Here is a 27,157-nt window from a genome sequence, read left to right as displayed (position 1 = left end):
GGAAAGGCTTCTATTGTTCCTAAATTCCTTTCTGGGTGGTGGGGCAGCCTGGGTACAAAGGGAAAGGTACTAGGGAGGTCCAGTGGGTGGCACTTTATTGTCATGTCAGTAAGGTACCTCAGCAGGTCTGTATCAAATAGATGCTACCCCATTACCACACACTTCAGTGTCTCATGATAACAATTCAAATGGAGGAATTAACAAGGCAATTTTTTACACAAGACTCTACCCAGTCTGGTTGTGGTGGTACATGCTTCTAATCTCAACTAGGTAACTTAGGCAAGACTCAAAGTAAAAAGAAAATAAATAGGAGTGGCAGTGTAGCTCAGTGGTAGAACAGTGGCTTAGCTTAGTTCAATCCTCAGCACTGTAAAAAGGAACTAAAAAGCTGATTCTATCCAGAGACGCTTGGAATTTGAGATTGGATGATCCAGTGCCACAGGGTAAACCAGTAATCTCTGAAACTTTTTGAAACTCAGCCACCAGCATCCTCAGGAGGTGACCTCCATGTGGTATGCCTTCCTATAAGAACCAAGCTGGTCCTGACCATTGGACTCCACCATCACCCAGAGAGGAACAGCAGTTAGCACTGGCTGCACACTGATGGTCCTTAAGCAGGCCCAACTCTGAAGGGGAAAACAATTTTCAAACTGTGTATATCAGTAGACAGAGCTGCCTCTGTGAACTGACTATCCAATCTCCCACGCTGGTCTCCACCACCTGGGGAGGTGGCTGAGCTCTGCTCCCGTCTAGCCTCTTCAAGTTAACTACTGATAACCTAAGTATTCTACTTAGATTCTTTTTTGTTGGTTGTGGGGCTTGAACTCTAGGCCTGGGTGCTGTCTCTCAGCTCAAGGCAAGTGCTCTACCACTTAAGCCTCAGTACCACGTCTGGCTTTCTGTTGGTTAATTGGAGATAGAGTCTCATGGACTTTCCTGCCTGGGCTGGCTTTGAACTGCAGTCCTCAGATCTCAGCCTCCTGAGTAGCTAGGATTACAGGTGTGAGCCACTGGTGTCCAGGTTATACAGATTCTTATAAGAAATGAGCAAACAGATGGAAGGCATTTGGTACAGGGCCTAGCACACTAAGTAATATTCCGGTGTTAGCTTTGATACCTCTGTTTGGCACGTTCACACCAATGCCTGACTATACCCTCAGTGAGTCCTAAGTAAACATACTTGTCTCTCAGATAGCTTTCCCCCTCAATCAAGGCAGGGACACAGAGTCTGAACTTGGGATCCTGGGAACCACCTTGACCTTCAGCTTTGTGCCTGGTAACTTGCATTTTACACAGTTCTCCAGCCCAGGCCAATGAGGCTTCTATCCTGAGGTCCAGCAGAAAACAAGGCACCAACTAGAACTGCAATGTTCAGCAGATCTGAGCATTCTGACAAACATCAAAATTTAGAAGGCTGGATGACGACATATGCAGTCACTGATGGGAGTGTGAGGAGCACATCCCCTTCATACATTCCTCATTCAGCAGGACTTACCACTTCCACATGAGCAGTATGGACAACCATCTTCTTCAGGAGCCACACATCCCCACTACAGACGAGGGAGCTGGGACTGAGCGCTGACCGGTGCGCCCGTGGCAGTCTCTTCCCAGAGCCCACTTCCATCTGTATTTGTCTCTCTCTCTCTCTCATTGACACAAGGCTGGACATGGCACTGTTGCAACAGGATTCTAGCTTGAATGGGGCTTTATTGAACTCTCTCAACAGAGCAGGCAAGGTCAGCCATGCCCCCAGGAGGTCACTAGAAGTGAGATCATCCCCTGACATCCTTGCAAGTCCACACAAAGTCTGGGATATCCTTCCCCCTCATCTCTAAGGGTAGTGGCAGAGCCACCTCCTGTGGGAAGTCTCCCCATTCTCCTCCTGAAGCACATACCTCCTCCTCTGGGCTCAGCCATGCAAGGGCATGGTGTAAGGCTACTTAATTGCAAACTGTTCTGCTTGTGTCTAGTTTATTTCTCTCTTGTCTCCATGAGGAAGCAATATCTTCATGTTTACTTTGTATCTACTGCCTTGAACAGTGCCTGACACACAGTAGGTGCTTACTGGTTCCACGGCATGCACGAATCCTGAATCCCATGAGGCAGTGGTGTATGTCAGCAGCGTGTCAGGGTAGGACGTGGAGGGGGCAGGGGGTAATGGGATTTTATATCCCCAGTCTAAATGTACTCAAACCTCTTTCACTTGGAAAGCAACTACAAGGATGGTCTTATCTTTTCCAGTGCTGCTTTGGGGCTCTCCAGTTGCCCTGAATTGGAAACTCACCCCTGCCTCCCTGGCACCTACCAGCATTCCCACATTCACTGGGACATACACGATGATACATACGTAAGTGGAGAAACCACTCCTAAGATCTGCTTTGGTCAACGGATGTCAGGAGCCAGAATCAGTGCTCATTTCAGGTTAAAAACCAAGAGCCAAGTTTTGAGGCCACAGTGGAAGGTGAGTCAGGGCCAGCCAAGATGTGGGAGGTGGAGGGGTTCTGGAAGCTGCCATCTTGGAAGAACAGGCCATCTTGGTAGAGGCTTCCATGTGAAGGAGGTTTGAGTACATGGAACCACTTAAAGAAGGAACATGAAGTTTCATGGACTTGGCTGCTCAAGGTGGCCTACCATGATTCTTCTAATTGCAGCCTCTGATGTGACTTTGGATGACAAGCACTATTCCAAGCCTCATAAACCCTTCTATCAGTTGGCCTTAAGTCACAATCTTCCTGTTTTCAGTCTCCCAAATATCCAGGATTACAGGCGTGAGTCACTAGCTCCTGGCTTTAAAGATCTTATCTACAAATAAGGATAAAGCACTTGGTACCACAGTGAGGGGAGTCCTAGGAATATGAGAATAAACCCAACATAAACACTTCAAGCATAGGGAAGCCAAACTGTCTTAAAGAAGCAATCAGGAGGATTTGGCAGTTACCTGCTAGGATATCTTTAGCATCTACTAAAAGTTATAAGTAATCCTGTGTGTAATTTTGTGTGTCTCCCCTACTAGGTGGTAAGTTTGGGAGGACAGGAACCCATCCCTCAGTCCCCATGTGTGTCCCTGGCACTTGGTCACAGGGTAAACACTCAATACATGATTAAATAATTAAGCTCAAAGCAAAGAATGACGCTGTCAGAGATGGCAGCAAGGAAGCCCAGAGTCTCAAGCCCTGGCTGATATAGGGTATCTGTAGATGCTGCCCATCTCTCTGAAGGCATACGTCCAAGCTGTTCACACTCAGATATTCTAGGACCTGGGGCTGCCATCTGCACTTAGTCTGGCTCTCTGGGGGTCACACATTGGGTTGATAAACTGTTGCAAACTGGGTTCTTCAGGAAACGGGCTGTCTCTTCAGATGCAGTCAGCCTATGTCCTTCAGGCCAACTCAATTGCCACCCCAAAAGCTGGTCCTTAATTCCTGAGCTTCAAGATTTGCTCTTACTTTTTCTAGAACACTTACTTTGCAAGGTGGTTCTCAGGTTGCAGATAATAAAAAGTGCACATTTGATACATGGTATGGCTAGTAATGCTCTGTAAGGCACACCTCAGCCCTCCATAAAGGAAGAGAGACAGTCTGTACTATGGGCCTTATAATGCAGAGTCCTGGTAAGGAGCAAGTGAGGTGAACAGACCAGAAATATGACAGACTACAGGAGAGAGAAAGACCATGGTGGGAAGGAAGGCCTGGGCAGAGCCCATGGAGATGGAACAAGATAGATAAATGATAATTCAGCATCAGAGGTCACACTGCCCTCCTCAAGGGTTGTGGGTTGTAGTGTTGGTTGATCATGATGACCACAAGGCAGCTGGCTAGAGCCAATACCCTAAAATATTCCAGATATCCTCTGGACTGAACTGCCCTGTCCTACATACTGGAAGTGACAGCCACTGAATGGGGATGGGGCAAGAGTCTAGACATGGGAGGAATGAATGCAGGCCACAGGGATGGCGAGGAGTCAAGACTGCATAGTAACAATGCTTCCATTACTCCCTTTCTTCTAGAGGGGCTTATGAAACACAGAGGAAATTAAGTCAGGTGTCACTTGGCTGTGATGTTTGCCCAGGGGTGGCAGCTGGTCAGTTTCCAAATTCCAGCCCAAGACTGAAGAGGTAGGACAGTCACAGGGTTTAGGCTGATTCTCTAACCTACCTTTTTGTCCAAAGGCCAGTGTGACCTTGTGCAATATGGTAGGCCCCATATTGCTCTTGCTTTACAGTGTTGGACAAGGTGACAAAACACACAGTCAGGTGAGGACACACGTGAACAGACACACACACACACACACACACACACACACACACACACACACACACACACACACACATACAGAAGCTTTTTGGCTGAAAAGAAAATGGTTCCATTTTCTTTAAAGCAAATTCACAAATACTGAATTTGTACCATCAAAGAGAGGAAGTTCATGAACACAGAAAGGAACGCCACATTATGCACATTGACATCTCAACTTTTCACCCAGGAAAAAATAAAAGCATGCATGCATATACATACCCGGCTTGGGTACAGTCTCGATATGGCAGCACGGAAAATATACTACAGAAGGATCTTCTGCCACTGATAAGGACTATTCTAAAAAGTGAAAAACAAAACAAAAAACAACAAACAAAAACAAAAAAACAACAAACTAAATGTAAAGACTTAAATTGAAAAAAAAAAAAAAACCAACAACAAAACTTCTACAGCAATTAACCATTCAGGGAATTCACAACAGCGTTTGCATACTCCTGCCTCCTCCTCCAACAGATGGTATTCTGCCCTCCTCTGCAAAAGGCAGCCACAGCCCAGCAGAAGTATGGCCTCCCCACACCCAAATAACACCACCTGTGCTGCCAGTGGATCAGTGACTTCACTCCTTCAAGGGAGCTAGTGGTGGGCTGCCCATACAAGACAGAGCAGAGAGCACCCAGTCTCCAGCTGAGTGCACAGTCCTGTCACACTTAAAACTAGTGAGTTCTGTTCTGCAGTGTACAATACAAGAGCAGGAGTGCCAGAAACCCTGAAAGACACTCAGATGCCTTTACAATCATTAGTGGGTTTTTTGTTGTTGTTGTTGTTTTAATATGCTGGCAATATGTTAGGTTCTGAGAATAGATGAAGGGAACAATTACATAATCAGTCTTAGCCTCCATTCCTGCTATAACGAATCTACTGGAAACGGTTCTACATGATGTTCTTATGCAATCAAAAGCCACTTGGAAAAAAAAAGTATTACAAACAAAAAACAAAAACTCTCAAAAGTACTTATCCTCGCCTCGGAGAATAACTTTTGCCAAAGGGAATTGCTAATGAAAAAAATAATGGAGAAATTAAGTGAAGAGATTAAAAAACCACCCCAAAAACCCCAGCCTTTTTAGCACAAAGTCAATACATATCATATATCAAGCTTCTTTACTTTCACAATTGTTTCCTTCAGTATCATAATAATAAAAATGGGAAAAACACTACCAAGTGCACAAGGTTTGTAATGTTCCCTTCCTTTGGTTCCTGGCTCATTCAGTAGTCTCAGCAGCATGGTATATCCCCTGCACTATATCATGTACCTGTGCTAAAGTACTTGGAGTAACCAACCTTTAGAAAGGAAAATCCTCCTGTTTTATACCCGTGTCCTTTGCATGCTATTCCTTCACCTGTAATATCCTACTCTGGAACTTTTGGTGAACTCCTACTGACTCTTCAAAGAAGGGTAACCCCTCTAGTGATCATTTCTATCCCTATCTCTCCTGTGCTCCCTCTACAATCATGTAGTGGCATCGGTGCGGTCAGTGCTGCTAACCATTTGCCTGCCTTTTGTTTTGAGGGACAAGTCCAAGGGTTTAGCACACTGAGGCTCCTCCGTGAATGCCAGTGAGAGGTCACTGAAATGCAGTGGTTGCACAGTAGCATAGAGTACCCAGCAAAGGGAGGTCAGGGTTGCAATTACCCCCTAGTGGTTCCTATCTGAAGAAGCGAACAGGACCAACTAAGGCCATGCTCCTAATACCAGATCTGTAATCTTGGTTTGACCTTAGGTAGCTTAACAACTCTGCTGAGCCTGTATCCTTGTCTAAAACACAAACAACTCTCCCCATCCCCTGAAAAACAAAACAAAACAAAACAAAAAACAGGATAAAGTTGGTATCTTTATTGTGTAGGTGTGTGCTGATACTGCAACTTGAACTCAGGGGCCTGGTTCCTGTGCCTTCACTTTGCATTCAAGACTGACACTCTACCACTCGAACCACACCTATACTTCTAGCTTTTTGATGGTTAGTTGGAGATAAGAGTCTCATGGACTTTCCTGCTTACCTTGGCTTCAAACTGAGATCCCCAGATCTCAGCCTCCTGAGTAGTTTAGTAACTTTAATCTTTTTGGAATATTAGAGTAATATTAGTCCTTCCTGGGAGAATCCTTGGAATCTTGCCTATAGAATGCACCCAATGAACAGCAATTATCTTCTCTGCAGGCCAGCTTCCTGGGTTACCTTTGAGCAGTGTAGTACTTGGGTTTAGAACCTCTCAAGACTTGGTGCTAAACATCCAGGTTACTAAGATGTGTGGTCTATCTAGGATGACATGATGCACAGAACTGTGTCACTGAAGGGAGAGGCTGCTCCTCAGATACCACAGGCCCCCCACCCTGCTCACTGCACTGAGAACACAAATGTCACATCCTGAAAGGGCTATCAAGGCTCCAAAGGCCAGTCCAAGGGTCACAGAAATCATGAGCGTATCTGCAGACACCAGCCAACTTCCTTGGGCTCTCATGCATGGAACCCAGCAACAAAGATCCCGACATGCCGATGCCTGTGTAGATCAAGCTGGCATAATAATGGTTGACATATGTATTGATAATATGTTTGATTCTAAATGCTTTAGCATAAGCCAATAAGAGACATGGCAGTGGTGATGTACCAGCAGGTGGCAGACCAGGGATCTGAACTTGGGCTCTTCCTATCGGATGAGTGCTCCTTGCTTACTTGCTTACTTACTTAGTATCTAAGTGTTCCAGAATGGCTTTCCAGATTGGCCTGTGGGTCACCCAGAGGAGTTCAGAACATAGGAGCCACTGTAGGCACCATACAGAGGCTGGGCTCTGCTCAGCCTGGGCCTCCAACTTTCCAGATGAAGGAGTGAGGTTCTTGACTCTCCAGCCCTGTCTTCACCATCCAGCCAGCAAGAAATGCGCTCACTGCTGGCATGGCTTGATGTGGGAGCTCTCAGCAGTGCCCAGGAAGGAGGGTGTGGAATGAATTAGACTGACTTGGTGTTACTGCCTTTTCCTTATTCCTCGGTGCTAATGCGTACTTCCTTCCCACACACCAAATTTGTTTGGACATTTTTAATAGAATGAAAAAAAAAATGAGTGACTATCAATGCCAAGTGCAATTCAAGTCTTCTTCCAGCATTTCGACCACAAGGCGCCGGTCGGTAAATAGGCTGCATTGTTCTCTGGGGTGAGTGCTCGTGCTGGGTGGTCCTTACCATGGGGTCTCGGATCTCATTCACAAAAACATGCTCCTCTACTGCGCAGGCTAAGTTTAGCAACCATAAACACACACAGCTTCCCAACCATTCTGCTAGGATGGTTCTCCTCGGGCTGGCCAGTCATCAGCAATGGGAGGGGGAAGCGAGGAGGAGCTCTTCCTGCCACTCCTTGGTGCAACCAACCTTCTGCCTCCCACTCTGCAGGTGTTGGAGTAGGAGGTGGCAGAGATCCACAAAGCAGCTCACCAACAGGGCTCCCAGGGGGAAAAAAATGCGTTTCCTGACGGAGTTCTGGCACCCGAAAGGTCCCACAGGCCTTAGCCAGAGCAGGCAAGAACCAACAAGTGGTGAGTGTTGGCTTCTCGCTTCCTATGCTGTGAGTATGGCCAGCATGCTTCTAACGGAGGGGAGCATGTGGCCCACCGCCACAGTTAGAACCTGGAGGATCCATGGGAGTTGGGGCTTTGCTCAGCACTTGAGGGAATGTCCACCATGATGGAGAGTTGCCTTCTATAATGTTTGCTTCCTTTGAGTGCTTGTTATTTGTTGGTGAAAGCATTAAATCAGATGTGGTTGTTTGGTGTTGATGTGCAACAACCAAACTCCATTTCCGATGGGCTTCAGAGACTGACCACTCTCCTGTCACTGACACCAGCACCTTCTGTCCTGTCCCATGTGGTGCCTGTGAAGCCTACATATTTTTTCCCATCTGGGATGCATAACACTTTCCTGGAAATCAAGATGGCCAGGAAGGATTCCATAAAAGATTATGACTTCAAAAGAGGAATTAACTCTGGGGAGATGCGTCTTTTTAAGGAACAAAAGGTCACAGTTCCACAAAACATCTGCAGGGGGTGAAGGTCACCCACAAAAGAAAAAAGCTCCAGAGGGCTGCCGCCCACATGGCTTTCCAAAACTTCGAGGCAGCACAAGCGCCTGCAGCTGGAATGACACCAGCTAGGCGGTCTGCTCACGTGGCTTTGTGTCCGTGCTCTTGGGAAAGAAATGCCGTCGGGTAGGAGGGATCTGACATGGTCACTTTTGATCAAAGAGCTTCTAGAACCTTCCCTAGCTTTGCTCATGAAATACTGGGCTGTTCAGAGCAGCCAGGGGACACGCAAGCAGTTGGCAGACGTAGGCTGTTAGTTTCGAATTTGCTCTCACCGGTCACCTGCGATGTTTAACCGGGGGGGATATCCTCCAGCATTCGGCTTTTGCCCTAAAGTGGTCTTCTCAGTGCATTTCTAGATCCCTGGGAATCTACTGGCTCATCTATTTGACATCTTCTCATGAAGGTGGACTACCTCAGGAGAGCAAACGTATTTCCTTAAGGATATTAAAAATGACCTGCCAAGAAAACGACTTCTGCAACAACGTGGCATGAGTCTAGTGATCCCCAAACACATCCCAGGGAACCACACCAGGCTCTGGGAACAAGCAGACATATGTCCTAGATCCACAAAAAAAAGAGCCAGTCAGTTACCACCTGAATCTGAAAGAACAAGGGGTGACTCGCCCCAGAACTTCAGGGGCGTGAACTCCAGCCTCCAGAGCCGAGTGAATTTCTTACCAATTAAAACACCCAGCGAGTGGTGCTCTGTAAAGCAGCCCTGGAAAGTGCACATAGCTGGCATTCAGGTGTGTGCTTTCTGGCCTGGCTCTCTGCCATGTATCATCTCCCGGCTGGGCCCCCTGTATGCTCACTGTACTCAGAGAAGACTAACATCAGGACACCAGTGAAATCTGGAAACCCTGCTCCCTCCCAGCTCCACTTTGACCCTCTTTCCCACAGCCACTTCTTCCTCCTCTCACAATACTTCATTAAAGTGGGCACAAAGGGGGCCTTGGCCCCTTTCTCTCTCACCCAAAGAGCTGGCAATCACACAATGAGAACTGAACGAAAAAAGCAGCAACAAGATGACCATGTTCCTGGGCACCCTATTCTAATACTCATTAGCTATTGGGGGTACGTTCCCAGTTTAGGAAGTACTCCCGTCATGGTTGGATGTACCTCCTCTGGGTACAAGGGCAACACAGACGTCTGTGGGGCTTCCAAGAACATTCTACAGAAAGAGATCTGTTCCCTTCTGTCCTGGAATAGGCTGGAGAGGGCGTTCCAGGGTGGGAGTTGTGGGGACAGGGAGGTCTGAGGCGAACAGGGCCCTAGAACAATGAGCCTGCGGCCACACAGCTGGCCTGAACAAGTTTGGTACCTAGTCAGGCTCTGGAGAAGTAAGAAAGAGGATTACAGAGTTCAGGACATCAGGAGCCCTGGACCAAACGCAATGACAGGTGAAGTGGTCAGAAGTAAGGGACTTGGAGGCTGACAGTGGTTGCACAATGGATTCCTGGTGTTTGACTTAGCTGGAAACAACTACTAGCACCTTCTCCAAGAACTACTTCCATCCTTGCTAGTATTTGCATTACTACAGCACAGGCTTCTACTTTAGGCGAAGGAGGTGCACCTTATCCCACCATCTAGGGAGTGGCAGATTTCCCAGAAACAAGTTATATGATCTTTTGCTCCTCCACCTCCTCCCATCAGCGAACATTTTCTAAGCATTCCTTTGGTGCCAGAGGTGGCAGCAGGAGTTGGGAATCTGATGGCTAGTGATATAGACACAAACATCTAATCAAGCCTGAAGGAGCCCTGGCGGGTGGCCTGGAGGGAAGTGGCCTGAGAGATGAAGTGGTAATCAAAGTAAGTACGACTTACTGCAAGAACCAAAGAACTACCTGAAATCCTCGCTACTCAGGAGGCTGAGATCTGAGGATCCTGGTTCAAAGCCAGCCCAGGCAGGAAAGTCTGTGAGACTCTTATCTCCAATTAATTACCAAAAAGCCAGAAATGGTGCTGTGGCTCAAAGTAGTAGAGCCAGACTCTTGAGCACAAAAGCTCAGGGACAGTGCCCAGCCCCAGGGTTGGCACAAAACAAAACTAAACAAACAAAAAGAACTAAAGTAGAGCACAAGGCTCTTCACTGACCATGCCTGACTCACCATGGTGCTGCTTCCTCTGTGGAGCATGAGCCAACACCCCTGGCACATGCAATGCGGGGCCTGGCTGCTGACCACACCCATGCTGAGCTAGACATTTACTATATCAATTATGTCATGTCATCACTTCAATTTACACTCGTTCATGAGAGATGGAGCAAACTAAGGAAATCCGTGAAACAAAAAAAAGAAAAAACTCTCCTTTCTATACAAACATCACTACATGCTTCGAAAAATATTCGAGCAAGACAAATTGATAAAACAACAACAACAACACAACAACACACCACCTTGCAGCTGAACACCGCTATAAGCAAGACAATAAATGTAAATAATGAGGGGGAAATAGCAATAGCCCCAAAGGATTTTGTGCTCAGGTTCCTGGGTCCAGCAATGGGTGGAGATGACAAGCAAGAGAAGCCAGAGGCACTAACAGACTCTGATCTCAAACTGCTGACTGCTGTGTAAAGAAACACCTGGGCACCAACAGAACAGCTCAATGGCTTATCACTAAATAAGCCATAAAGCACAAGGCTAACTCGGTATGCGACTTTGTATTTCTTCTAGTGCTCACTAACTTTGTTCCTTAAATAATTACTGTAATAATTCAGCATGGCTGGCTGGACAAAGGCTTGCTGCAGGAGTCCTCCTGGACCTCTTTGGGCCTGGGAACGGGTACCAGGGTCCTTTGCTTCGGGGGTGATTGAAGCTATGGCACAGATGAACTCTCAAGAATGGTGATGGAGGGAAGAGCGGTGAGGAGCCAGGCAGTTCGGGATGGCAGTAAAGCTCAAAGATAGTGAGAGCAAGAAGATGCAGTCAGCTGGGGCCACCATGAAAAGAACAGCCAAATCCACGGATTAGCTTCTAGTTCTGGGGGCTAGCAGTCCTAGACCCAAGTGCTTCTCTTGGAAGGCATGAGGGAAAGGCATGGGATCAGGCCTTTCTAGCTTGTGATGGTCCCTGGCTTGTAGAAGCACTCTAATATTCATGTGGCAGAATGTCCTGACAGTGCCTTTTGGGGGTGAGGGGGGGAAGAAAGGACACAAACAAGTTATTTTGGATTAGACATCCACCTTACTCCTGTATGACCTCATCTTAAACCAGCTCCAAGTGCAATGACTCTAATTTCTAATGTTTTGAGATGGTAGGGATTAGAACTTCAATATACCGATCCCCTCTTTCTCCAACCATCCAATTACATTTTTTTTTTTATTCCCCCACTACCACAAATTATGCAGTCGAGTTTCCCACATTTGGGGAAATCGCAGGGGTCAGCACATCCGGAGTGCAATGGATAAGCCTCGCCCTGGGAAAACCACCTTCGTGATCATGGTATCTCCCCTGCCAGGTAAGTATCCAATTACATTTTTGAGACAAGGTCTCATAGCCCAGGTTGCCTCTGCTTCCAAGTGCTGGGATTACAGGTCAGGCCTGTATCACTATGTCCAGCGTTAACACATAAATTTAGAAGGGATACAATTCAGCCCAGAGCAAACAGGTAGGAGGAAAAAAAAATAGGCAAAGTGTCATATAACTTATTAGTATCTTAGGGGGAGCCTTCTGCTTTTCCAGGCAAGCACTAGTATACTAACATCAAATTTGGGCTTGGTCCTAAGCAACTCATTAGCAGTAATTATGTTTCTCCTCTGAGCCCTCAGTACTACTGGTGGGGACCAAAGACTGTTCTTCCCCTGGCTTTCAGAATCCTTTCTGTCAAAGAGTGAATTAGAATCCATGACTAGCTGAGAGTGGTGGTGTCAGCTCCTGGGGTACACAGCAAGTCCTAGGATGAACTACATTGTGCAATCCTGTCTTAAAAAGAAATACATCAACAACAGGAATAAAAACCTGGGGAAGATGCTGAGTGGAAAGGGTTTCCTACCCTCTATCTCTCTCCTGTGTGACTTGTCTGATTGCCTGGAAATCACTGGATGAAAACAGCCACAAGGACTTGCAGGCCAAGAACTTTTGCAGCAGTGTCCTTCCTCCTCCATGCCATTGATTTCTCAAAAGCTACAAGAAAAGCCAGCACCAGCATCACTTGCATGCTTCTTTTATTGGTGGTGGTGGTGGTTGGGCCTGAACTCAGGGCCTGGGAGCTGTCCTTGGGCTCTTTTGCTCAAGGCTAGTACTCTATCACTTTGAGTTACAGCTCCACTTCTGGTTTTCTGGTGGTTAAATGGAGTTAAGAGTGTCACAGACTTTCCTGCCTGGGTTGGCTTTGAATTGCAATCCTCAGTTCTCAGCCTCCTAAGTAGCTAGGATTACAGGCATGAGTCACCAGTGTCCGGCTTCTTGCATGCTTTTTATAGACTAGTTTTTGTCTGTTTTTGGTTGGACTCCTACTATGCTGAGGCTGACCTTGATCTCCTGGCTTCATGCAATTCTGCCTCAGACTCCCAAGTAACTGGGCCTAGTGGTTGGTATCACTGTGCATGGCCTAACTCTGTTCCTCTTCTTTGGAGACAGGATCTATGTAAACCAGGCTTGGCCTTATACTCCTGATTCTCCTGTCTCAGCCTCCTGAGTGCTGGGATTTCAGGCACTACCATTCCTGCTTATTTCTATGCTTTTTAACAAAGCATGAATAAGAAAGCGTGGTGAGTGTGGTACTGATCCAGCACCCAGACATGCTCAGAACCCTATAGTTCCTGTATTCTGAGTCCAGTGACTACTTTCATGTCCAGTCAGCCCTCCTTACTGCTCTCCACCACCCATCAGCACAAGCAAGCAAAGGGAGCATAGTGGGCAGTGAGACCTGGTGAGCTGGGAGCTAGAGGTACCTTTAGGCCCTCAGCTTTTGCTGAGTATCGGTGGTAAACACAGACTAGGATGAAGATGCTTCCCTGCTGGCTTCCCCCTGCTGTGCTCGTGAAATTAAAAAACAAAAACAAAACTTCAAGAAGAACCAATTGTGCTCACTGGCAATCACTGATTTGGCAGTTGCCTCTCCCAAGATATGCACTCTTCTCCACATTGGATAGAATTGTTGCAGTCAGAAAAGCAATGACATTCAACGTCCTTCGGACGGCCATTCCAGGGTGGCGTTTTGAAAGGTGCTATACTGGTCCACATTTCACACTGAAGTGGGGTGAGGGCTGGAAAGCGATGGGATCCCAAGTTGACGACTTCATGTCTTCTCTCAAAATTTTTTAGTATAAAAAAGGATTGAGTTTTTGCTCTTTTATCATCTTTCTTAAAAAAAAAAAAAAGATGGGGAAAACATGCTTTAAGTATTCTCACCAAGTACACACATGGAAGACACACTCGATTGATCCAGTCTGTATTCCATCTTAAACGATTTCAAATTGCTTTGGAAACTCCCAAAGGACAAGACAGCTTTGGAGCCCAGTCCATGTACCTGCAAGCACATTTCACTCACTGTTCACAATGAACTCATTCTCCCAGCAGCACCCGAGGTGGTATTTCCAGGGCACACGGCAGGTGTTGTATGTCAGGCAGATATCCAAAGCCAGGTCCTTTCGCCTCTTTAAGCTCCCAGAAGTCGATGTGTATGAGTGTCAAGAGCTGGACATGTCTGGAGGGATGGTCTTGCCTTTATTGACAGGAAGTTTCATGACATAAGCGTCATGAAAGCCGGTGGTTGTCCTCATTCTTCAAGCTCAAATTCTCCATCTGCTACTCATGGTGAAGACACAAGCTGAAGCTCATCTTGCCAACCCAACCTCATCTCAGGATGCTCCGGTCCTGTCCAGAAGCTGCAGCTGCTGTTCCTAATCTCTGCAAGCAATCAGCCCCAGACTTGCTGGGCCCATTTTAAGAATTTACCTTCTACCGCTGCAGACTCTGACTTTCATAAAGCAACATGTGCCTGGCATTAGGCATAGAATTTTTTCTGTTCTCCATGGAGTTTGAAAAATCACTTGTACTTCTAAAGTCCTGCCATTTCCTGAGTTCTGAAGACTAAAACCCATTTAAAAAGCCTATCCATTTATTCACCAGGCTCCCCAAATAGTCACCCCAAATACTAACTCCTCAAAGCAGGACCTTGTGTGTTTTACTCACTGATATATCCCAACATGGAGTAGGTACTAGTAACATGCATGGAGCAGGCCATATATTCCATGAGTCAACTAACTGCTAGCTAGAGAGAGGGAGGTGGAACTGCAGAGTAACTGCATCCAATTGTACAAATTAATAGGTATCACTGTGACAATGTCATGTGTATGGATATCAGACATTGATCATGTTCATGCCCCTCAACCCTAATTGAAGGGAATGGTGGAGGATAAAAATGCACACACTATCATACAACATGTCATGGTAAAGTGTGAGAAAAGTCTTTGGTGCCAGTACTGGGGGCCTTGCACTCTTGCTTGGTGTTTATGCTCAAGTCTGGCACTCTACCACTTAGGCTACAACTCCACTTCCTGCTTTTTGGTGGTTAATTGGGAATAGAAGCCTTGTGGATTTCCTTGCCTAGGGTTGGGTAATCTCTATCTTCTGGATCTCAGCCTCCTAGGTAGCTAGGAGTACAGGTATGAGCCACTGACACCTGTATCTGGTGAGCTGTGTGTGTGTGTGTGAGCTCTGTGTGTGTGAGCTGTGTGTGTGTTTTAATCACTAGCTAAAGGCCAAGGACTAAAAAAAAATGGCTTGCACAAATGTGAAAGAATGGTGTGAGGGAAGCTAGAGTTCAGAATAAACTAGAAGACTGTGAGAAAGAAAGGAAGACCAGAATCCTCCAACTGCACCTTCCATTTGGATGCACATGATTCCTTCTAGATCAACTGTTACAGAATCAACCCAATATAAACGGAGAATCCTAAGATGTGACACTCATGCTGGTCACAAAAGAACAGATGGGACCAACCCTGGATAGGGGCAAAGCCATGACTTTCTGACACTTGTCTTCTATTAGAACAGGCCAGTTCATGTGCACTGTTCTCATATGAAATATTTAGCCTAGTTAGAGCCCACTACCCACTTAAGTGCCAAAATGAAACATCTCCCTTCTGTTCTGTAGTTGACTCCTTGAACAAATTATTTTTGCTAAGTTTTATCAGGCTGCACCAGGCTGAGTGCAGCATTTCTAGCTGATGAAGCAACTGCATTTCAGTGCTCATGTGTAACAGAGTCTCTCTTCTTCTGTCTCCTCTGCTCACTCTGCCCTTCCATGTGCTGACAGGGAAGCTTCCAGACCTCTTCTCCAGTCCCTGCTCTGTCCTGCACATGTGCAGATCATGCTGTCAGGATGCTATTAGTTCTTCTACACCAAGGCTGGTCCTCTAACAAACTTCAGTTGTTCCAGGTTTGGGGCTCTCCAGTCACCCGGCCTTCCTCACATTCAACCCAATGGGATCTACCATAATGAGGAACAGCCTAACATTTTCCTGAAATCAAGAAATGTAATGCCTACAGCAGTTTCCTAATTTACTAACCTAGTTATTCTATCAATGAGGAAATCAAGTTAATTTAACATGACTTCTCCTTGGTGAACTCATGCTGACTGCTAACAAACCTCCACATGCTTTTCTAGAGTGCACACAAACCATCTGTTCCCAATCTCTGCAAGCAATCAGCCCAAGACTTGCTGGGCTGATTATAAGAATTTACCCTCTGCTGCCACTGCAGGCTTTGCTTGACTTTTATAAAGCAACACGTGCCTGGCATTAGGCATAGAATTTTTTCTATTCTCCATGGAGTTTGAAAAATTACTTGTATTTCTAAATTCTTTCCATTTCCTGAGATCTGAAGACTGAAACCCATTTTAAAAGCCTCTCTATTCATTTATTCAACATATATTGAGTGCCTACTGTGTGTGTGGCACCTTGCTTGAAGCCTACACTTCATAGTTTTATTTGGGGGAAAAAGCTGACCTCAATTAGTCTTGAACAATTAAACCACAAAAGTACACCATCCCTTCCCTTCAATTTTTAAAACACCGTTAAGTATCATTATGTATGCACACATACGTAGACATATATGTATATATATATATGTATGTGCATACACACATGTCTCTTAGCTTTTTTGCTCAAGGCTGGCACTCTATCACCAGAGTCCAGCTCCACTTCTGGCTTTCTGCTAGTTAACTGGAGATTAAAAAAAAACTCACAGATTTTCATCTTCAGATCTCAAGTCTCCTGAGTAGGATTACAGGCGTGAGCCACAGGACTGTTCAAACAGTTTTTATGTGTACAATTCAGTGTCACTAAGCACACAATATATGCAAACATCACTATATGTTTCCAAAGCTTTTCCTATTTCTGGAATGCCAACATGTATATTTATTTGTGACCCCATCTCAAGTTTTAGATCAGCCAAGGCCAATTGAGTTTTATCACATTACCTGACAACACTTAACCTGCTTTCTTTCTCTCTGAAGGACTTTGTGCTTACATTGGACCCATAAACCTCCTATCTAAAGGTCAGCTAATGAGCAATTGTACTACCCCAGTGCTATGTACCCAAACATTCACAGATCCGGTGACAGGGTGTGAACATCTTTCAAGGACATTACTTCTTCTCGATAGGGTTGCTCCAACTATTATTTATATTTCTGAATTCTACTTCTTATTTGTATTTCTGAATTCTATTTCTCAAGAACTAATCCTGAAGGTTGAAACTCACTGAAAGGCACTCATATATTGACAAACACCTACTTAGTTTTGAATTCAGGAAGCAAAGCCTATGAAGTACTGTGAAGTCTGCCCCTCTTCCCTCCCCAAGTACTCAATCTGTAACCTATTATCATCTTGTGATATTCATAACTTTATAACAGCTTTTGGCATTACATTTCTGGCCACAAGAATTTACTTTTTTTTTTCATTATTGTTGGTTGTGGGCTTGAATGCTGGGCCTAGGAACTGTCCCAGAGCTCTTTTGCTCAAGGCTGGTGCTCTACCATTTTGAGCCACAGCTCCACTTTGAGATAAGAGTCTTATGGACTGGGCTGGCTTTGAACCACAATGCTCAGATCTCAGCCTCTTGAGTAAACAGGATTGCAGGTGTAAGCCACCAGTGCCCAGCTAAGAATCTACTTCTTAGTCTGTATTCCTAAAATCTAAGGAAGCTCTGCTTTCCTTCCTATTCCTCCTTCCACCAGCCCAAAGTCCTGAAGTACCAACCTGTCCTCTGCATCGAGGCCAACACAGATCTTGAGAGCAGATGCTTCCGTTACAGCTTCCCCTCTTGCTAGAGACAAGCCCATACAGGACTAGACAAGGGCTTGCTTTGGCTGAAAGCCCATTGCTCTGGCTGACCTGTGCCCTGGGTCAGGAAATGGCCCAGTGGCCGCAGCATGACTGTCAGCTTGGTTTCTATGCATGTCATCCAGAAAGGCCTCTTGCAGGCTCAATGCCAGCCTTACCATCCACTGATGAACATGCTTTTTCCTGACTGCAATTCCATTCTCTGTCACAACCTCTTGCTTCTACTTGAGATGTTCACTGTGCCTGACCACCAGCTGGGATTCATCTCCAGTCCCAGAGGACAGCAGTGCCTTATGGGGAATGTGGAACCACCTCAGGCTCCGCAGACAGTGTCTTTGCTATTACTAATTTGTGAGAACTCCTGATGCTTTCTGGCTTGCATTTTCAATGCTACCAGTATCATCTTTCATTATATCTGGCTCTCAGTATAGCTTGCTTCCCTTTCTATCTCAAAATTGTGGGCTTGAAACTCTTTCGTGGGTCAGAGTCTCAACCATGATGCTCTTTGCTTGTTCTGTGAATTGTTATCTGGTCCTCGGTGACATAACGGACGTGAGTGCTCAATAATGAGGTATCTCATTATCACAGGGTCACCACTTTGGAGGAAAAGGGGGTCTCAACAGAGGATCTTTGTGGCAAAAAATTCCAGATTTGTCTGCAGACTGAGAGGCCACGGGAGACCTGGGAGGTACACAGAAGTGTGCGTGGATGGTGCCAGGCTAGGGACCTCAGGGACCATACATCCTTCTACTCCTGAGGTGGTACACAGATAGGTACACAGGTACCTTCCTCACTGGGACCCATCTACCAACCAGTGCTGACACTGGAGCCCATCAAATGCCACTGTGCTGCCAGTAGGCTGGGGGCAAAGCTTCTGCCACCCTCCTTTCAGAAAGGCTGGGTATCATTCTCCAACCCATTAACTCCTGATCATAACTTCCTCCTGTCATCTCAGAAATCCTATCTTCTTCCTGGCTTCTCTTCCATCTAAAGGCAATCCACCCTTGCTAATAAACCCACAGGAGGAAGGGAGCCCTTCTGGCCTTTTCATGTTGTTTGCACAGGAAAACTAGTTCTCACCTGGGCAGGTACAGCCCACCTACAGAATGTGATTTACATGCAGCCTTTGTTCCTGCTCTAATTTCCAGCCCCCAGATCTTCAAAAGAAGCTTGCTCAACACCCCCTGAAAACTCCCCATCAAAACTGCTGGCCACTGCAGTGTCTCCTGCCTGTTTATGCCACCTCTGGGTCAAGGGCATAAGGGAGGCAGCTCTTATTGTACTCTGAAAATCCCATTAATCCAAATTCTGTCACCAGCTATATCCTCTCTCCACCTAACCATGCCAGGGAATTCTCTTTGTGTCCTGAATAGGCAGCATCCAGAGATGGCAACGCTTTTAATATGGCTCGTTTCTTTGGTTTCTGCTATCAGTTTTATTTAGGAATTAAAAGCATCTTAATGTTTATGTTGTGGTTATTTAAAAAAAAAAAGACACTAAAGAAATGATCATTGTATTGAATTGTAACTCCTTTGTACAACTCAAGATAATAAAAATATAATTACAAAAAAGAAATGATAATTATAGTGAAATGGCCTCAGGAATGGCCTCAAAATTAAGTAAACAAGGCCCAGTAACAGAGAAAATGGGAGCACTCCACTGAACATTAACAGTTAAGTGAAGCTAGGTTTTTGTGTTGTTTTTGTTTCTGTTTTTGAGATAGGATCTTAAAATATAGCTAAGGCTAGCCTGAAACTTGAGGTCCTCCTGTTTCTACCTTATTAGTGCTGAAATTACAGGTGTGACCGCCACACCTGGCTCCAAGTGGGAGAACTTTAACTGAAAGCTCTGTACTTACAGCAAGTACAAACTTCAAGAAAAACCATAATCGTTGGTGTTATTATATAGGTTGTAAAGCACATTTTCTACCACTGAATCATAGGCCTGTTGGACCTTAATGGATCTCACTCAAAGATGTCTCAGCAAATTTCATTTTAGGTAAATTAGAGAGTGCTGGGGCCTAGGTGGTCTTCTAGAATTCTAGTAGTCAAACAAAGATGGTCTGTACAGCAGGACCTCTGTGTTGGTCCAGTGTTCCTAACTCACCCAGACTAGGATACTTCATAAACTGTAAGAGTTGCAGGGACCCCAGAAGTCCCAGAGCTCTGTTCCTACTACTATTACCACAGGGCCAAGATTAATGGGCTTAGCAGAGCCTATGCATGCCAGCATCATGGATTTCCATCTACCCATCCTTTAAAGAGTATCAATGTCAAAGTCACATAAATTCCAACCATGATAATGCTTATTGGTTGGCATTTCTCGTAAGAAAAGCTATAATGTTGGAGCAACACCTATGGGTTCAGGAACTTAAACCAGCTCTGAGGAAGCATCTGCTGGTCCAACACCAATTCTGCCCTCCTTGGCTATTAACACTGTGGCCAAAGTCACGTTCGGGCACAAGAGCTGGCAGGGTTATTTATTGGCTAATGAATAAGTAGTGGTAAAAAGCAGCCTGGCACTGGTGGCTCACTCCTGTAATCCTAGCTACTCAGGAGGCTGATATCTGAGGATGGTGGTTTTAACCAGCCCAAACAGGAAAGTCTGTGACTCTTATCTCCAATTAACCACCAGAAAACTGGAAGTGGCGCTGTGACTCAACTGTCAAAACACTCACCTTGAGCTGAAGAACTCAGGGACAGCGCCCAGGCCCAGAATTCAAGACCCAAAACCAACTCCCCCGGCCCTCCCCCCAAAAAAAGAAAAAAAAGACTGGTTTTTCTTTGTTAAAAGTTTTCTATAAAAGATAATGTGTACTATCAAAAGTTCAGTTTGTGGCTAGTCTAAGTCTCTCACTTAATCACTACTCCCTACAGTTCTGGGGTGAGCAGAGTGGATATCTGGGGAGGTCCCATGAGATCCTGCTCATTGTCAAGTGTGGGCTTTGCTCTGCTCAGCTCTAGCTATTAAAATGGCCCCCCTCCCTTCCCTCTCCTCCCCACTGGCCTAGGAGATAGTTTTGGCGTAAGGTCGTTAGTACCTGCCATTCCTGGTATCATGCTGCCTCATGTTCTTGATAAAATGAATCTTCTTAAAATTCTTTGGTCTGGGCGAGCCTGAGAGAGTTCGACATCTGAAAAATAAAAGTCATTTCAAAAACACAGTCAGTTGCCCGCTGGACAGCTGAGAGATGTCCACACAAAGGCAGGAAGGAAAGACCAGAGGAATGGTCTGAGTCACCCCAAGGCACGCAGAAAGCGGCCAGGCTAATGCAGACAATACGGCTAGAAGCAGTGACAGACAAACTTCCTTGATCAGACTGATTAATACTTTATATGGGTTTCCAAAAAGCCAGCTAATGAAAATGGTTGTTCCTGCTTACAATAACATAACCTTACAGTAACAGATTACAAAGCCATTACTCTTTACTGTCATTAGAAAAAAGAATCGCCTCTGAATCAACATGGGTAAAGGGAACAGAAAGTTATAAATTTTAGAGGATCTGAAGCATGGGGAAGACCCTGGAACATCTAGTTTAAAAACAATATGAATCATTTTTCTTCCATAGCAAGATTTTGGCCTCCATTACCTGGATGGTTGTATCAAGTCCAAACTTGACTGTGTCTGGAAATCACAGCTTGGGTCTGAAGAGTATCAGAGTTTCAGAGACCCACTTAGTGGCTGGGTTTTGTTTCAAGGTAAGTTTTAAATAAATAGTGTTAAACTGAAATTGCACTGTATTTAAGATATTCTCCCCCACCGCTTGGAATATGTGATATTTGCTTGCACTGTAGGTTTGGCCACAGGCTGAAGATAGCTTACTTGTGTACAGTATTTTTGAAGTCACCTCATAAATACTAAGTTATAAAACCACAATGTAACTATCAAGTAAAACACCCAACAGACAAAGGGAGCTTCGATCTTTTCTTGACAAAAGGGAGTTATGGTGACTTTTCTATTTTGACTTTTGCTACCAAAATTTCTGTTTGGCCATGGGTCCCCAGAACTGACTCCTGCCATAGAATGTGGGTGCTTACACACCTCATGACTCAGAAAGTGAGTTCCAGAAATGCAGTGCACTGTTGCCTTTGATCATTACCCGGAATTGTCAGGTCTAACTTGGAGGTCTAACTTGGAGGCTTTAGGTTAAGAGGTAACAAGATGAGCCAGCAGAAGCAGAGTTATGGGAAGGTGGTGTGGGCACCTGAGGGATCTGGTCTGGGGAATGGGCAGGGGTACAGAAGGACCTATAATGCACACCCCACATCACTCCTCTCCAGGGAGGTCAAGCTTAGAGATCTCCTACATACCCCCATCCTACCTATCTAGTAAGGCCAAGCTGCAAAGTCTTTTCCAGAGCACTGAGCATGATTTTTATTTTCTTTTATGGACTGGCACCTTAAAATGTATCTTAATGAAATATCATAGCAGCAATGAGTGCAGACCAAAGCAAAGGCATGCTATCAGATATTTATTTATTTATTGGATGGTTTTCACCACAGATCCCCCCACAGGCCATGGGTCCAAAGCAGGAAAATTCCCCTTTCAGCCTTCTCTACTACATTAGAGCTAGAAGCCTGGGCAGACACTGGTCTTCCCAGCCTACACCCTCACACTCACTGCTACTGACTCATGACAGCTGGACTCTGAAGGCTACTCAAGAATCCCAATTGTTGCTATTGTTAATATTGCTGGTCCTTGCTGCTACTGTAAGGACTAAATAAAAAAAGGAGCTTCATAAACTGTCAAGTGACACATTCAAATACGTACACATGCATGCACACACACACACACACACACACACACACACACACACAAGAATATTCATATGCAAATGTCAAGTGTTGTTATTGCCATGAGCCTGAGCTATAAAGGGTGCCTGTTTGATAATATTTGCTTTATAATCTCAAAACAACAGCTCTTGTTTAAAGTCCTAGATTCTTGGCTTTCATTGATGAGGGTGCTGCAGACCTGCAGAACACTGCCTGAGAATCTACTGGTGCTTCCTGTGGGCTTCAGGGAATTAAGACTAAGAGATGGTACCCACCAGCCCTGCCCCACTCTAGCCTTCCCCACCCAGATACACTCAATCAGTTTGGGGTTCAAGAAAACACAGCCTTCTATGCCTTCTCAGGGCGGGCACTCGCTGGAGGCATACACAGAACCCCAAACAATCCCCATTCTGGCTTGAGAATGGCTGCCTGAGTCTATAGACCACTCAAAGTTCCCAATAATCTCTCTCACAGAAGAATCTAGAAACGTGGGATTGCTGGAAAGAACCTCTAAAACCATTAAAAAACAAAATAAAGAAACACAAAGCGTCCAGTAGTTTCTGGATAGAAGGATTCAAGAATGACTTCATACCTTACTTCACTCTACCTCTAAAACAGAGCCAGCCAGTCAGAGGGCGGTGGACCAGACTGCTAGAGTGAGCCAGGCACAGTTAGCTCACAGGTTCTGCCAACTCAGCAAGCTCTGGCACCTTCCTCCTCCCACCTCTATGAAGCAGAAACCAATGCCAGCAGAGGGGAAGAACAACCTGAGCTGTTTCCTGTCTCCCATGCCTGAAGAAAGAGGGGCCCCAAATTCCTTCATCTTCCACCAGGACTGAATGGAAATGGGCAAAAGAGACATAGGTAGCTGTCCATGGCAGCTGTCAACGGGGGCAGCAGCAAATAACGACTAGCATCCCCCTAATCCTGATGGCCTAGGGAAGCTGATGACTGGCATACCTGTAGCAGACAAGCCAAGGTTTTCCTTGGCACCTAGGAGAGATGTCCTACCATTTTATTTCTGCAATACCATGAAACCCCCAGGTGAGGCTGGTGGCAAACTGCTTCAAGTCCTCTCATTGTAAGTGCTCAATTCTTAAGAGCTCTGGGTGGATACAGGAAACACTAACGATATGCTAGAGAGGAGACTTTTGACAAGAGAACTTAATAAGAGTCTGCTATTTCCATAACAGCTCTCAATTCTAAAGGCACACCCTACTGATCCCGCTCTTTATTCTGCAAGCTGTTTGTTGTCTTCCTTTCTATTTTTTTTTTAAAGCATTCAACTAAACCACCAGGGGATCTAAGAACTGCTTCAAGAGAACTGTGGGGTTAGCAACAATTGCCAAGGAAACTGGAATACAGGGCCCCATCAGGTGGTGGCAGGTTAAGCAAAGAACAAATTAATTCCAAAGCCGCCTACGTTAACGTGTAAATACCCATTTAAAGACATGTATTTTAAGGGATGTGAAATTAAATTAGGATATAATTAAATTAAAAATTAATTTAATGAAGGATTAGCTCTTTCTTGTTAGCACTGATTATAGGATACACTTAATTATGCATTTGTTTTTATGTGGAATGCTTAAAAGCAAGTCGGGCTAATAACCTTCCACCCCCACAGTTCCCCCAATACCTTACAGTCGTTATTGGTACTTTCCTATTTGGCAGGATTGGAAGAACAGACATCAGCCCTACCATTTTACAGATGGGAACACAGAGGCCCCAGAGAGACTGCATACCATTGAAAAAACATCAAGCCAAGCACTCAGGACTTCAGATTCCCAAAGGAATTTTCCTTCCTAGGTCACACTGATTTTCTAGGAACAAGTAAGTTCCAAGTATGAGAACTTTTTAAAGTAAAAAAAAAAAAAAGTCCATTTGGGGAAATAAAGATTTCTAAAACATCTTGATTGTTTTTTTTTTTTAAAGTTTGTATTTATGTAAGATTTGTTTGAGATTCCGGACAATGTTCTGTGTGTAAGACCTGGATGAAACTGTAGTTTAGGTACATACATCAGCCATTTTCCTGAGCTTGTTTGCCAGTCTGGGCAGATCCCAAGAGGAAAGGGCAAAGCACCGCCCAGAACAAGCCCCAGGCCCATCTCACCCCCATTGACTGATCGCCTAGTTATCCTGCTCACATTTGCCACACGGCTCTGCAGACCTTGGCTTCTAGCAGCCTTCTGCAAGCACCAGGGGTTTTTGGCCCTCATCACTGATTTTCCTGTCTGCTGTAGGAGGGAGAGACTGGGTCACAGGCCATCTTACCACACCAAGGCCACACCTGATAACACTGCTGCTCCACACTCCCCATTACCTACACCAAAGCAAGATATCTGACTTGTTTTGCTTAAGTGGTGTTTTATTTTTGTAGTCCTGGCCTTGGGCATGCACTCAACCACTGAGTGAAGGCCTCCATCTTGAATTGTTTTGTTTTTGAGACAGGACCTCACTCTCTATAGCCCAGGCTGGCCTTGAGCTTTCAATCATTCTGCCTCCACCTCCCCAGTGCTGGGATTACAGGTGTGTACCACTGTGCTCAGCTTCTGACTTGACTTTTACTGAAGCCGCCAGATGCGTCCTGTAAGGAAATGGCCTCCCAACATCTAACAGTTCCTCCAGGCCAGGCACATGTGGCACACATGACTTGGGACTCGAAGACATTTCTAAAGATTTCAAAAACAGCTGACCTTTTGGGATGATGCCACTGATCAGATTCATGGCTGAATGGTGTTGGGGCTTACTCTGCACTCCCATTCTCATGCAGGTGGGGCTATGGGCATACCCTTCACCTGGAAGGGAGTTCTCTCCAGGCCAGAGAAAGCCTCCACCCTCCCCACTAACACTTCCCCCAGGTCCATGGGAAATCTGGAGACTTCTAAGCCCAGTTAGAGCAGAAGCAGAGAAGCAGGCAGGGTCTATAGGAGCTGGCGTCCTCTCGCAGGTCTGCTAGTCTGGCAGTCCCTGCTCCATCTTGCCTCTGCTCCTTCTTTGGAGCTGAGCCCCACTCATCCCAGGGCCGCAGGGAGGGTGCAAAGAGACACTGTGTGTGTGTGACTATTTTCTCCCCCACAAGAGCCTGGTTGGCTGCAGTACAGATGTGTGTTAATGGAGGGGGCAGGATTAACCTGCCAGTCACAGGCACTGCACAGCACAGCGCAGCAATTGCTGTCGCCTGGAAAAAGATGCCTTACCAGCATTGGTCTAATCCCCCCTGGGGGACGGAATGCCTTCCATCCCAAGGGAGCCCTTGCATATCCTCACCAGGTTTCCCCAGCAACTAGCTCTGGGAGTGACGTCATGGCCAAGTTCTGGCCGCTTTTCTGGCCGAAAAGGCAGTCTAAGACTACACATAATCATCACTGGGATAATATTAGGCTCTTCTTCCACTAAGTGCAACCTTCTAAATGGAAAGGAGGGCTCGGGATGCAGCTTAGTCCTGGGCTTGTGCTTGCAAAAGGCTGTGGGTTCAATGTCCAGCACTTTAAAAAAAAAAGGAAAATCACAAGGATCCAAATTTGCAGGCATACTAGGCTACTCTAGGATTTAGTCCCTGAGAGCCAGATGGTCGTTTTTAAGGTTTAATTCTGTACATCAAGAACTTAAAAAGAACAATCTTGTGCCACCCACTATCTACAAATATATAATCTACATCTACATCTATCTATCTATATATATATGTAAAACATGGAAAAATTACCTCCGGAGGGGGGCATTCTCCTCAATATCTTCCAGGGTCTCCAAAGATGATCTCTGAGAGATGAGGCGACGTCTGCAGACAGGAAAAACAAAAACAAAATAAAAAAATTGTGAGTTAACAGCTTCCCTGTGAAGCTAATCAGACATCCCTGCAAACCTAAAACTCCTAAGCAATAAAGTCCATCAGGAAAAGAAAACAAAAAGCCAACAAAAGTTGTCTTTCAGAGGCTGCTTGGTCCCCCTCATCCAGAAGGACTCTAGAATTTTCTGGTCTGGATGCATCCTGAGCATCACCCACAATATGGGGTCTTTTAGGACAATCACAAAAGCAACCCACTCTTTTTAGGCTTCAATTCCCCCCCAAAGACAAAAAAAAGGGATGCCTCTGGTAATACAGGATATAAGCTGAGTGTTGGGTGGCTTTTGAGCATTAGAAAATACTGCTAAAGATTTGAATATCAGTGATCGAAACCACATAACAGATAAATATATTGTATTTTATTGGCTTTTATTAGTTATACAGGGAGGGGGTAGAATTTCACTGTTATAGCTCCACACATTTATACTGAATTCCAACTGATTTACATTGTTTTGTTTCTTTGGTGCTGGCTGTGGGGCTTGAAATGAAGAGTCTGGGCCCTGTCCCTCAGCTTTTTTGCTCAAGGCTAGCATTCTACCACTTGAGCCACACCATTACTACCAGATTTTTCTTTTCTTTTCTTTTTTTTTGCAGGATAATTGGAGATAAGTGTCTCATGAACTTTCCTGCTCAGGCTCGCTTTGAACTGAGAGCCTCAGATGTCAATCTTCTGAGAAGCTAGGATGACAGGTGTAAGCCGCCAGCGTTGAGCCCAGTTGATTTAATTTTACAGCCATATTGAAAGAAATCTCAAAACCATTAGGATGCAATATAACAGATTTTTGTTTTGTTTTTAAATTTGGAAGGACATAATTTCAAAAGTAACTAGAAACAAGAGGGAAAACATCTCAGACCAGGAAAAAGGAGTATTTTAGATAGGAGTAT

At 45.3% G+C, this 27,157-nt stretch overlaps 1 protein-coding gene and 1 pseudogene across 2 annotated transcripts in view; both read right to left on the bottom strand.

Moving 5' to 3' along the window:
* Nucleotides 1–27,157, bottom strand: part of Cables1 (Cdk5 and Abl enzyme substrate 1) — a 94,687-nt gene that overhangs the window by 27,394 nt on the left and 40,136 nt on the right. The window contains exons 2-4 of one of the 2 annotated variants that reach the window (XM_042675313.1): nucleotides 26,135–26,206; nucleotides 20,700–20,792; nucleotides 4,512–4,589 (exon numbers count right to left, since the gene is read on the bottom strand). In XM_042675313.1, the coding sequence (XP_042531247.1) occupies nucleotides 4,512–4,589; nucleotides 20,700–20,792; nucleotides 26,135–26,206 (243 nt within the window). The remainder of the gene's footprint in view (nucleotides 1–4,511; nucleotides 4,590–20,699; nucleotides 20,793–26,134; nucleotides 26,207–27,157) is intronic. The other variant, XM_042675314.1, reaches the window with a different exon arrangement.
* LOC122104453 lies at nucleotides 11,695–11,840 on the bottom strand (annotated as a pseudogene).

The sequence above is a fragment of the Dipodomys spectabilis genome, unplaced genomic scaffold (genome assembly GCF_019054845.1).
Source record: "Dipodomys spectabilis isolate Male_0828 unplaced genomic scaffold, ASM1905484v1 ptg000024l, whole genome shotgun sequence".
In the NCBI taxonomy this organism is placed as follows: Eukaryota; Metazoa; Chordata; class Mammalia; order Rodentia; family Heteromyidae; genus Dipodomys; species Dipodomys spectabilis.
Note: the sequence above shows the minus strand (reverse complement) of the source record. Positions and strands in the feature narration are given on the sequence as shown.